At 39.7% G+C, this 13,380-nt stretch overlaps 1 protein-coding gene across 2 annotated transcripts in view; it reads left to right on the top strand.

Annotated features, from left to right (window-relative positions):
* Positions 1-13,380, top strand: part of rab11fip3 (RAB11 family interacting protein 3 (class II)) — a 42,130-nt gene that overhangs the window by 7,995 nt on the left and 20,755 nt on the right. For both annotated transcript variants that reach the window (XM_042507422.2, XM_042507423.2), the window contains exons 2-3: positions 4,179-4,272; positions 9,531-9,607. In XM_042507422.2, the coding sequence (XP_042363356.2) occupies positions 4,179-4,272; positions 9,531-9,607 (171 nt within the window). The remainder of the gene's footprint in view (positions 1-4,178; positions 4,273-9,530; positions 9,608-13,380) is intronic.

Here is a 13,380-nt window from a genome sequence, read left to right as displayed (position 1 = left end):
TCACTCGCTGGTTTTGACCCTAATTCTGGACAAAAGCAAAACTGAACTGCATTGTGGTCGTGTCTCTTGTCAGTCGACACTCCCAACCCCACTTTGGCCAGCCTCCCTCCCCTCACCCGCTGCTTTTATGTACTGCCCCTCTAATCCACAATGGAATGTCCCATGCCCTGAAACGTCCCCTCTCTTGAGTTCACTTTTGCGTGTGTGTGTGTGTGTGTGTTAATATTTTACATCCTAAGATCATTCTGCCTTTATTTTTCATCATCTTTTCCCTGCCCGCTGGGCTTATGATCGTGGTTATCATAGTTTTGTTTAGGAACTATTGTGAAATCCCCTCCAGGAAAGACTCTCATCAAAGGGTATTCTTCTCCATGGGGTTATGCACAACAGCGGTCTGTGTGGAGGCGGTCAGGCGTGCCCCGGCACTGATTAGACACAAATAGAGGAAACAGAAAAACCACAGTGCCTTCATCGCTCCGCTAAGCTGACAGAGTTGCCTTTGAGTTTAGTTTTTATCTGCCTTACCTTTGTTGCCAAGGGCTGCCTGTGCCTGTTAAATGTATTAATGCAAATTATTACATAATACAGTATATTATACAGTTTTAATGATAATACCTTGAATAACATTTTTTTAAAAACAGTGGACTTTTAAAATAAGCATTAAATGTTAAAAAAAGTGGAAAAAAGTGAAAAAAAACAACAAACAAAATAAATATGTATTAAGATAAATACTTATTCAGGAAATACCATTATAAAATTGTTTTTAAAAAGCAATTTTAAAGTGTTTCAAGTTGCATAACAATAGCATAACTAGTTCACCAAAAACAACAAATATTTCAATTCCACTTAAATTCAACTGGTAGTGTAGCAGCTTTAGCTGAACATGAAAAAAACATCAGTTTCTACTTATCAGAGTAGCAGAATTACAATAAAACCTGAATATCTGCTGCAAATCATGCTTTCTGACAGCAGATGTAAACAAAGGATCGAGTGGAGCCCGTGTTAAAAATAACAGATCCCGACTGATTTAAAAAGTGCGTTGATTGGGCCCACTACTGATCCCTCCTATCCAATTGGGACGTCCCTTGAACTTACTCGGCAAAGGTGTTTCTGTATCCCATTCATCTCTTTTCCAAACAAGGCAAAAATCACCTCAAAAGATTATTGAATGTTGCCTTTTCCGTACAGCTTTATCTAATGTGATACTCCAAAGTGTGCATAAAAATACTTTTATGGAAACACTGCTAGTTATTGCAACAGCTTTAAATTGGGGCCCTGTTTGACAGTTTAACAGCCGTGGAGAGGTGTTTCTGGGATTTTGGGGCCAATATACAACTGAACTGAAATCGCATTTACCTCTACTTTTTAGGTTAGACCCAGGAATAGCCAACAGGCTCTGCTCACAAGACCTGAGGGGCCTGGCACTGCTGTACAGTACAGGCTTAACAGCTCTGATGTAGGCCATGGATTGCTTCCACATTATAGTAGCTTTAGAGTGCTCTGGTTGCTTTGACTGTCACAGTGGTTCATCCAGTCATTTGTTATTGTAGTACACTGCCCCACTCTCTTACTGCAATAATGTGTATTATAATAATTCAGCGCTTCTTCTAACAGTTATGTAAAATGTCATCAGGACCACAGACACTCTGTTAATTCCCCAATCACACTTCAGTTTTCTCACTTCACCCTGCAGGGGTGTTTCTGAATAGTCACATGGAACAAAACTTTTTCTATAAACCATTGTGAAACGGAAAAGCTGTGTTCTAACGCCCACCGCTGACCTCAGCCACAACGTTCTTTTGACAAGTTCAGCCCTTTTTAAAGACCCTGTTCCCTCACCAACCTTTCTTCAGCCTGAAGTACATAGCAAATCTACTGTATGGAAAGGTTTAGGATACCAGAAGTTGGATGCTAAACTTAACACTGCAGTGTTAACCACCACTCTGTTAGATCAGCCACTCCCCCTGCTCTCTCTAAGTACAGCTGGGCTTAATTCACCAAACCCAGATCATAAGCCACAGGGGTTGTTGGAGTCAGTTTATTAGGAGTTTCAGCCTTCTCAGCCTCCTGAGTCACAGCTCAGCGTTGCTAAGCAGATCAGCTTGTTTTTATGTGAAACCGATATTAAAAAAAAAAAAAAGCGCAGCAGAGAGAGGCCTCACACAGAAAGAAAGTCTCGCTGAAATGACCATGTTCGCATCGTGAGCTCACTTTCTCGAGGAATAAGTGAGCTAAAACCACAGAAACCTCACCCCGGCATACTCTCAGGCTCCTTCCCAGCTAATTTTGTCGGTGATACACGCCTCAAATTATACTGTAATAATGGGTTAGTGTGATTTTTTTTTTTTTTTTGATTTTTTTCTCAATGGATGACATTTGACTTAGTCTACTATTTGTATGAATAGATTTGATTGCTTGGCACCACCAATAATTTTGCAGATACAGGCACATATCTGGGTCCCAGGTTAGGTCTTTGGGAACCAGATAATAAAATTGTAAGTATTAACTGGAGCAACTGGAATCTGAACAGGGAAGGCTCAGATCTGAGAGGCTTCCACTACACATACACTGGGGGTCAGTTTTCAATCTAAAAAGATTGTTGATCCAAGATGTTCTGGTTTTTTATGCTCTTAGGTCCTGTAGTTACTGAAGCACACATCCGCCTGTTGCCAGGTTACTGAATGTAGAAATATACAGTATGTAGGTGATCTTACATAACCCATCTAACAGCTGAGTACAGCAAAGTTGCTCTGCACAGAGGGCTATATTGCTTCATATTTTGTACATACATACATTTTAATATATATGCATCTAGAATTAGATAAGATAATGTAAGAATAATATAACATCTTATGTAAGAAATATTCTGTAAGTTTTTATTACTGATAGGTTCAGTGTGTAGGATTTAGGGGGATATTTTGGCAGAAATAATATATTATGTAAGTAGTAGTAGTGTATAATCACAAGGGGTGGACAATATGACTCTAAAGAAATATCACAATATTTCAGGGTATTTTTGTGATATTCTTGATGATATGACAAATCACTGAAAAATGTTTTGTCATTAATTTCAAGAACATACAATTGCAACAAAAAAATCATAGTTTTAGATTTCAGATATAAAGATTGCCTTCAAATTTTAAGTGCGCTTTCAGTCACGCTTGTTGCTATGCGTTTAAAGGCATGGCAACATTATGTCAACAGATTGGACTATTGGCATAATCATGATATGATTTTATTTAAAAAATAGAACACTATTATCATGAACGATATGATATGACACACCTCTAATAATAAAACCTGAAAGTAATCGTTGTGTTTTCATTTCCTTAGAATGAACCGTCAGTCCTCGTGAATGGAAATCACCATGACACTAAAGTACCACAAAACAGACAAACCAAACACATGAATGGCTCCAGAAAGGGCCATTTATGTTTTCATGGCAGCCACCATAGTTTGCAGTCCCTCTGCAATGAGAGCATCAGAAAAACACCAACTTTTTAAACATAAAACTGTTTTTATTCAGTGATTTCACCAGTTTAAGTCAATGGGTCTATTCGTTGGGAGAGACCTCTGGGTATATTCAGCTAAATATACCCAGGAATCTTAACCAGGGTTAGAAGCCACTAAATCCCCTTAAATCTTACAAGTGGGACCTTTTAAAAGGTGTGTGTGTGTTAGTAACTCCTTGTCATATGCAAAGAGAATAAAGACTTTACCCTTTGTGCGCTTTAAAATCCTGGTAAACTCGCCATTGCCCTTTATTGGAGTCCAATAAAGTCAGAAACACTTGACATCTGCAAAAGCTGATTTTCTTCAAGAGGTCAGAAGTTGTTTTTATTGGTGACTTTTTGCTCCCGTAATCAAAATGTTTGGAGTGCATGTGATTCTGCAGAAAAAACTGTCATGTTAGTGAAATGACCTGAAGAAAGAGTGCTCAGTAGTTTTATGTTGTTATATTCACATAAACCACTGGCTTGTTCTTCTGCATGTGCTTTTTCCGTTGAAGTCAGTATGCAAACACTGAAGCCGAGTCATTTTCCAAGTTCATATTACATAATTTATGACATAATCTTGAAGCATCTAGGCAGAACAAATGACAGAGTTATGGGAAAGGGATTTTCCTCTGTTGCCATAATGAAATTAGTTTTGAATTTTGTGTCTTTTTTATTTTTCAGGTGAAGGATCTGACCAAGTTTTTGGATCCCAGTGGACTGGGAGTGATCAGCTTTGAAGACTTCCACCGTGGGATCTCTGCGATCAGCAATGGAGGTGAGTCATAAAATGCGAGTTTTGTTTTCAAGACCTGCTATGTCAGCTACTAAGTAACAGGATTTCCCTTTCAGCTCTTTATCTAGTGTTCCCTTTTTGTGGACCCAATTGGCCTGTTGTGTAAGACCCTGGGGGTTCTGCATTTAATGATCTGTAAATCCTACCAACTAAAAATATTCAGACATAGAAATGCCTCGATTTTGTCATGTGTAATTAATGCAGTAAGCTTTTATTAGACATGGTTATATCTGCATCACAAATCAAAGAACCGTGATGCGTGGAGAACTCCATCCTCTACGATCTGATGCTGGTGTTTTATCCGCCTCAAGTGCTCCATGTGTACTAACTCCTTGTGGCTAACCTGCCGTTAACCTGATTCTGCTGTCAGAAAAAAGATTCAAACGTCATTCTCGCACCTACATTTAGTCCTCAGCATCTGGCTCCATCTCTCTGCACCCCCCCCCCGGCGTCAAATATTGTTGTCGACACAGTTTGTTCATATCCGTCGCTCAGCTGAATGAGGGATTTTAAAATGGAAAGGCAAAAGACTGACCCCAATTCTTTCTAACTGGACTCAAAATGCTGTTATTCTTTCCACTTTGCTGCCCTACTGTTCCACATTATACGCTTTAAAAAACTGCCGTAAGTTTGACTGTGAAGGTCGACTCATACATTTTATTCTCCTCCTAAAATGGGAACCATTCATGGGCCTGTTTTGTCACCATTTTAACTTAGCAGTAAATCTTATCTTATTTAAATCTTGAACTGATTTAAATTTTGAGCTTTAATTTTGAGTTTCAAGATTCTAGCAGTTAATGAAGTGTACATGACAGATTAATGCTGCATTCATATGTGAGGTCCCATTTTCCAGGTTAGAAAGTTATTCTTCCAACTGCAGTGTCTTCATGACTTTCAAGCTGTAATGTGGAAACATGGTTACTACGAAGTGCATGTGTTTTATTTGATTGCTCAGAGCGTTAAACATCCCAGTGAAAATTCATGTCGCTATCCAAGTATGATGAAACTAAATCTTATTATTACCAAGTGATTTCGTATCATACTTTCGCCATAATAGTACATTCCCTAAAACTACTGATGTATTTCTTTATTCTCACCATCAGTCAAACATTTACTTTCCTTCGGCGAGTTGGCAAGTTGTGTGCCAGAACTTTCACTGTTTCTCCAAGTTGTTGTTGCCGACTTAAGGAGGCGTTCACGAGAATTTTCCTAGTTAGGAATTCATTTTTCAGATAATTCCAACACCACATGAATACACTATTTGACGCCCCGAAGTGACATCATCACCAAGAGTTTCAGCCCTTCGGCAGTTTACGCACGCTGACTGTGTTGACACAACGCACGCTGACTGTGGTGACGTCGCTGCGATAGTGCGCGTCTTGCCTCAGTCCAACCCAGCCTATCGACTGGAAGCACTCTTTCTCAAGGCTTTCTGGGTCGTACAGCTCTGGTTACTCTGAGCATTAATAAGTCATGCACTGGAAAGCATGAGATACACAGACACATGGGCTTATTGGCGAGGTTTCAGGGTGGGAGCGGCAGAACGATGGGGTTTGTGCAGAGAGTCCTGTTCACCTAAATTATTCACTGTCCTCTCTATGCCCTGGCCTCTCTGTTTCACTCATGTGTCACTAGTTGCAAACCTGTCTTATAAAGTCGAATTACAAAGGCATACCTGTGTTGGCACATATTGACAAAACACAAGCTGTGCTTTTCTAGATACTGCAAATAGGGCTGTTGCAGTGAGGGAGTTTTCCCTGCTGTGACTGAGTGTGGCTCAACATGGCGATATGCAGTATTACCGCCATTTTTATTTTTGTTGTTATTGCAAAATACTTCACTTATTCAGATTTTGGTGCTCTGTAAATAAGCTGTATTGTTAGGCCATCATTAGGTATATTGTTGCTTTTTTCTTTTTTTTTTGACAAAGATGACAGTTTTAAAACAAATTAAATACTTTTTCATTGATAAATGCAGAACACAAAAGGGTAATGAGGCACAGTAAGAGGCGCAGCATTTTTTCCAGCTAAGAGGCTTTGGTTGCATGCGGTAACTATTATACAGTATGTCCGAAATATTTGCGGAAGGAAAACTGTAGGCACGAGGTAGAGGAGTTGCCCTTGATGAATGGAAGACTGAAGCACATAGGCAGAGACAGACCCGCCAGTCTATAACCCCTTCTACACCGCCTGTTTAAGTGGGAATATCGCGCTGTCATGCAGCCTCGCTGTTCTGAATAAAAGGTACAATCATTCAATGGGGGGGGGGGTCAAGAGTTGTTGGGTTGCTGAACCGGCAATGGAGATAGTAACAGCGCTGAATCAAGGTCTATGTAAACGTGACAGCCAGCAGGACGGGTGTGATGGTGTGATGACGTGTTACGCATGCGACCCACCACAGGAGAGAAATGCAAAGACATTTGGCATTTGTGTCCTGCCCCTTCTCTGCTGTGATGATTAGCTAAAATGGGACAGTGACAAACAGCTGCAATGTTTTACCCAAAATTGAATATTTTTCAACTCTCCACAACCAGAATATAACAGCAAATGCACAGTGCTCAGCGCAGAATAGATGCTCAATGTCTCATGACGCTGCTGACGTTCGTTGCTAAGTGTAAATATGCTGCGCTCCCATAAAAAAAAAAAACAAGGAAAACGTGATTAAAGCCCCTGCGGTTTTCTTGTCAATAGCCCAGTATTGCAACATTGTAGTTATCATGACAACCCTAACTGCAAAGACAAATAACTGGCTCGATAGAGCTGTGATGAACGTCTCTCATGCATTAATTGTAGCAGTGTCATTGGTGGCTTTTTTGGTGAACTCACATATCATGTAACCAAGACGTCATGGGTCAGAATCCAACCAGGGCTGGTTGTTCCATGTCCCCGTTACTCACTGTCCCGTCTTTACTGCCTCTGCTCTGTGTTTTTCATTGTAATCAACAATGAGGAGAATGAATCAGACACTTTCCCAGTTGTGTGTGACGATCAGACATTTCCTGAAACTTCCCAGGTCACTCACACGCCGCTGACAGAATTCCACTGTGCTTGTAAAGGTGGAGTCCAGTTTTTTAGATCTATGTCGTTTTCTCTACTAAATTTATTAACCCTCTCCGCCGTAATCCAAAACCTGCTCTTCCAGCTCCAATTTTCTAGTTTCAATATAAACATTCATTTATTGCACCTCACCTTCTTTTTGTATTTCATTTCTGCACTAATTCACTATTTCTGCATTACTGGCAGAGATACCTTTTTTAATAAAAACAGACCTGCAGGCTGTGGAAATGCCTTGTCCCCTGCAATGGCTGTGGCATGTCTGGAACAATAAAAGTTGGTCCAGAAAATATCTGTGTCCTCTGATTTTTTTGACCTCACGCCAAGTCACTGCAGGTGTGTTGCTCAAACAGAAGCCAGCTTCTCCTGCACAGCCCCACTCAGTGCAGACTCATTTCACTGAAACGCCCGGCAATGTGTACAAGTCTCGAAGAGCAACGGCTTACATAAGACCAGGGGGCACAAAAACCCTTGGGTCTACTGGCAGCTTTCAAGAACACTGTTTGTGTTCTATTCTCTCAGTAGGGTGCTATTCACAGCTCTGTTTACTAGATACAGGAGCCACAGTGGCTCCATCTAGTTTGTGTGTCTCAGGTTACAGCAGTTGTCTGTAAGTGCTCTCAACAGAGGCCTGTATTGACGAATTTGAACTGGATATGGGTTGTTTCTTGTCCTTTTCTGTTGTTTTATTTTGCACATACTCTTAAATGACATTCTATAGCCCTTGAAATGTAAGTGTAAGAGTTACATAATGTCCACTGTCACATCACGGTTAGATTGCTGACTGTAAATATGCCAGAGTAGGGCAGCTAGGACACACGCTTTTAAATGTGCTGATTGCGCACCTGAGCAAACACATTATAGGCAGAAATATCTGCTTGTGAAACACAGATATTTACCATTAATCTGTTAAGAGCGCAGTCACATTTTTTTCTTTTGCATGTACAGCGGTGGAAGACTTTATCTGACCAAACATGACAGCGTGAACTTAATGTCCTTTAGAAAATGAAAATGCAGTTCTCAGAATGTTTTGCTCTCCCTATCTAGATCATATTTGAATTTTAAATTAAGTTATCCAATTTACATTTTGATAAAATAGTGCTGATAAAATTGCCCTGTTTCATGGTTGAAAATAAGCTCAAGTTGATTTGGATTAGACATTAAAAATTGCACAAAAACCCTAGTATTAAATTAATTCCTAAAACATTCAGCGATAATGAAATTAGATTAAACAGTGAATGTATGGTATATTATTATTACACTGCATCAGGCATGGCATATAATTCTGAAATTAAATTCACATTCCTACAGTAGCATGCACTAGTTTTTAGTAAAATTAAGAGAGACTGTTTTATTGAGCTGCTTTTATCACACCATAGATGTTCTTTATGAGTTTGTCAGATATTTAAATGAACATTTTAATGCTGTTAACCAGAGAGCGGTGCAGGAATGAAGTAATATCTAAGGTTGCTGTCTCGTAATCTTGTGATTTTTCAGAAAAAAACACAACAAACAAGCTCCTGGAAATTTAATTGTGTTCACGATGCAAATGCATATTTGATCATAAAAATGCATCTGAATTGTCAAGCGTGAAAATGTTGATTGATGGGTTTCGATTTTTAGTCATGTTTTAACATAATAAGAAGAAAAATGAATCTGTATAACTATGGATTTACAGTTGATTAGTACTACTTGATTTGATTTATTTCAAACATATATAAAGAAACAAGAATAGGAAATGATATGAATAGCAAACAATAAGCAAATTCTCAATGTACAACTTTCTTATAAACAACATAAATAAACAATGAGGAGGAAAAAATAGGCCTATACACTTAAATGATCCTACGCCTTCTCCATAACGCACAGTAAATTTACTATTTAACATAGTTTTAACTCACAAAAGAAATGACGCCCAACCCAACTATCCACCCAGGGTAATCAGATATAACTAGCACAATTAAATAAATACCTTATGTTCATTCTACCAACACTTCTTCATCCTATCATGATACATTTTCATAAAGCATGAACTTAAATAACCAGCTGTGTGGCTTTCCTTCTTCATAATACCTGTTTGTTTGCACACAGCGATTGCACTATACACACCAGTCTTGTGTTTGCTGTGTGACTTTATGTGTTTATTCTGCGCACATCAAACCTGCCTTTTTCCTCTCATATCCACAGGTCCAGAGCCGCAGCTCTACAATGTAAACTACAGTCCAGGCGATGGAGCTGTGGGCTGTCCCGAGGAGTACGACGAGGTGAGGCGCCACACAAGAGGCTTAGCCTCTCTCTAGTTGTGTATGTGGTCCAGTTGTGCCTTCAGTTCCCATCAGCGCACACAGCAGCACAGTGTGAAGGTCACAGGCTGAACTCCCCGTGCACTCGCACTCTTCCCACTGTAATTCACAGAGCGGCTTGCAGAGCTATCATTACCACTCTGTGAATGTTCCACAGACTGAACACCCTGGTTTGGCTGACACTAAATAGCATCTGGCTGGCTCGGCCTTTGAGTATTCTTTGACAAATATTGAATTAGCTGGAATGTGCCGGAGTTTTTACATGTGTGTTTTTACAGTTGTGGTTAGCATATCTGGAATTCCTGTCTCCTCTTGTGCGCGGAAATTGTATATTTAACCATTGTTGTTGCTGGCCTCCGCAAAAACTGAAACGTTTCTGCTATTGTGTGCACTTTGAGCATGGCAGGACTTGGGCTGTTGTTTTTGTGGCTGTACATTGCACAGTGTCAGCTCCCTCTCTTGGAATGGTTTAAAAGTGCAGGTCCATGTACCACAGTCAAGAGGCCAAAAAAGATCCCACTGCTTAAGTCAATTTCATGGGATTCATGAGTTGATCAATTTATGATAAAATCAGGCATCCTTTTGAAATACTTTGGTAGAACAAAACTAGCCCTGTGGATGTTAATTGAGACTTGTAAATCTAATACAAGAGACACTAACTCAATTCCTGATCTGTTGTACGGTCTCATTGAATTTAATGACGACTCCAAGGCTCCAGAACACAGGGAAGGTTTTGCTACAAGTTGTTTGAAATAGAAAATAGAGACTTTTCATATATTACAGTGGATACCACTGAGTACCACCGAGTTGCAGGTGAAATAAAGGTAATTGGAGTAACAGTAATTGTTAAATAGCTGGTATATTAAAGATATAATATGTAACATTTACCAATTAAAATGGCTAAACTGACTAGACGATCGTTATGTATATTTTTTTGCGTTGTGTACTGTCGTCGTTTCTTAAGTAGCAATGATGTGCAGACGATGAAGAAACCTCCGCTGACACTGACTTGGTTGCATAAGAATCAATTTATTACAACAAAGTTCAGCATCTACCAGGCACCATGGTCTGCCTGGGAGAGGATTCAGGACCAATGTGAATCTCTCTATCTTACAGCTCATGCATGTGTCTTATATAGGTACAAGCATCTACACATCTATCAGTAAACATTCCTTCAACTATTGTGTTCAATCACACAAACCCCAAGGGGACACATTCCCTGTAATTTAAGCCAGGTGTCCATACTCCAGACATCAGACCCCAAGGCCTAACCATCCCTTAACCTCTGATCTCAAGATAAGACCCATATAAACAGAGCATAATACACCTCAGTACTTTAATGATTTCAAATGTCAAACATGAATCCCCTCTAGTTGCTCTTAAACTTGTGGGGAAGAACAGGAAATAGTTTGAAGAAGGAAGCATACAGTATCTCAGAATTATACGTACAAAATAACAGTAATACAGCATTTTTTTTCTTTCACGCAGCATATTTTTTCATTAATTGCATGCAATTTTGCAACACAGTAATTGCATAAAGATCTAATCTATTGATTTGATATTTCAGTATGGATTCAGCCTACTGAGAAATGCTACTATTTTAAGTGGATTATGCCAGCCTTCACTGCTAATGTGGGCTGCAATGTTACACCCAGAAGATGATTTTTAGTATGAAAGTTTTGACTATGGAAAACAGCACTTGGTTACTCGATGACTGGATTTTGCACTTAACGTTAGCGCTAGTTAGCTTTGTTAATATCAATAGTGAGTTAGTAAGTTGTCGTTACATTAGCCAACGTTACTATCTTATTAGAATGAAGTGATATAACATGAATAAAACTGATTAAACGTAATGTGAATTGAAGTTAAATACCTCCTCTCTCTCATGAACATGATTTCTGCATGAGTTGTGCCAGATGGATTTTCATCTGCAATAGAGAACCCCAAGTCGTAAAATCCAGAAATCCCTTAGCATTTCAGCACCTCCTGTTCCCTCATCTTAAAGTCAATGGTTTTTTTAATGGGTTTTTGGTAAAATGCCTGAAATAAAGTCTGTGGTTGAAAAAAATGAAAGAGACTTTCATGTTTTGTTCTACAACATAAAATATGTCAGTAAATACCCCACCCATGAACTTTGAAGCTTTTATTAAAAAAGGCAGCTTCTAACAAGTAGCTAAATGAGATTACAGGACGCCATCATGCTTAACCGCACCGTGCACAGCTTTATAGCCTCGTAGTGGTGGCAACGCGACAGCAGTGCAGTTTGTTTATAGACATTAGCTTTTTACCTCTGGCAGTTACATTTAGGTTTCAAAAATCCTGAACGTGGTGTTCATTTGCGAGGATTATCTTGTTGAACAAAATGTGTATCATAAACATTTGTTTACCACAGATCTTATTTTCAATGATCCAAAATCCAACAGAAAAATCCCACAGGCTTTTTGATGAGGGAACCAGGGCGACGTTAGCCTCGCGTTTGGCCGACAGAAAAATGTCACCCCCGGGGCACTCTATGGTGGTTGTTTTAACAATGAAAACAACAACTCCCATGATCCCATGCTTCTTCACATCATCATCAAAGTCCATTTTTGTCATTTTTTTAAAAGAGGGAACCCTTGGAGGAGTGAAATATTGCACATCTAATTTGAATGTGTCCATATTAGTACACTGAAAAATAGATCTTCCTCTCCTGTATTTTAATAGTTCCTGAACGTTTTGTCCGTCAAGGCTTATTTTTTCATTTGACATCTAGTTGCTAATTTTATGTTTAGTTATAAATGATCACTCACTAAACTGCTGAACTTATTTTTTTTAATGCAAATTTCTACATTATTCAAATATTACAAATGGAACTGAAAGTGGCCTCTCACAATGCGTAAGGGTCAGTGAATTCTGAAGTATTTTTGTATGTTTGCTGGAACCTGTAAGTAGAGTTTTGGGGAAGTTTGTGTTTATGCTTGAAGTAGACGCCACACCTGTGTCCATGGCCTTGTTTTTCCCTCAACTTTCTGGCAGAGAAGGGTTCCTCTCTCTCAATGGCCGCGTTGTTCTCGCCTTGTTTGCTTTCAAAACAGGCAAGGTGAGGCTGTTCAGCTGAGGCCTGGCATAAGAGAAAAGCAACGCCCCATCCACCCCGCTTTTTTCCTTTACGAAATATTTTCTGCCGTCGCTAACTTTCACATTTCCATCTCACATTTTGATTCTTAAATAGAAACCATATAACTACAGCAAGAGTCAACAGTAACACGGGTTATGCAACTTCTCTGCCTTTTACAGTGTTATAGCTTAACAGCGTGCTAGTTTCCAGTTGGCACACAGTCAGACAGTTATGACAGCTTGTTGTGATGGATAGCCCTCATTCACTGCACAGTCTGCAACATGAAGAACACGGTTTAATGATTTACACTGTCACACTGGGCCAGGAAGTGAAGCTCCCAGGAGCCAGGAAAGATTAAACAGTTGTTCAGCTGATGGTGTGGTGTTTTAACTCGGGCCTGTCGGGTCGAAAAGCTGGCTGATTGAGCGTTACAGCTGACTTCTGCTACTCTTTGGACTTTGTCTCTGTCTCCTCCCCTCTGACCACCCAGTGGAGCTGAACGTGGTGTTACAGTATTTTCCTCTTTTTTTTCACTCACTCTGAGAGTGAAGGTGAGGAGGCATTAGTTATTAGCTCTCATGGCAGGCCAGTTTTTCCGTCAGTGAGACCGGGCAGAGAGAATGGTTCTGGGTACGGT

The sequence above is a fragment of the Plectropomus leopardus genome, chromosome 19, assembly GCF_026936395.1.
Source record: "Plectropomus leopardus strain MGB_pleo_1.0 chromosome 19, ASM2693639v1, whole genome shotgun sequence".
Taxonomy (NCBI): Eukaryota; Metazoa; Chordata; class Actinopteri; order Perciformes; family Serranidae; genus Plectropomus; species Plectropomus leopardus.
The sequence above is the reverse complement of the archived record's forward strand: the minus strand, read 5'-3'. Positions and strand labels throughout refer to the sequence as shown.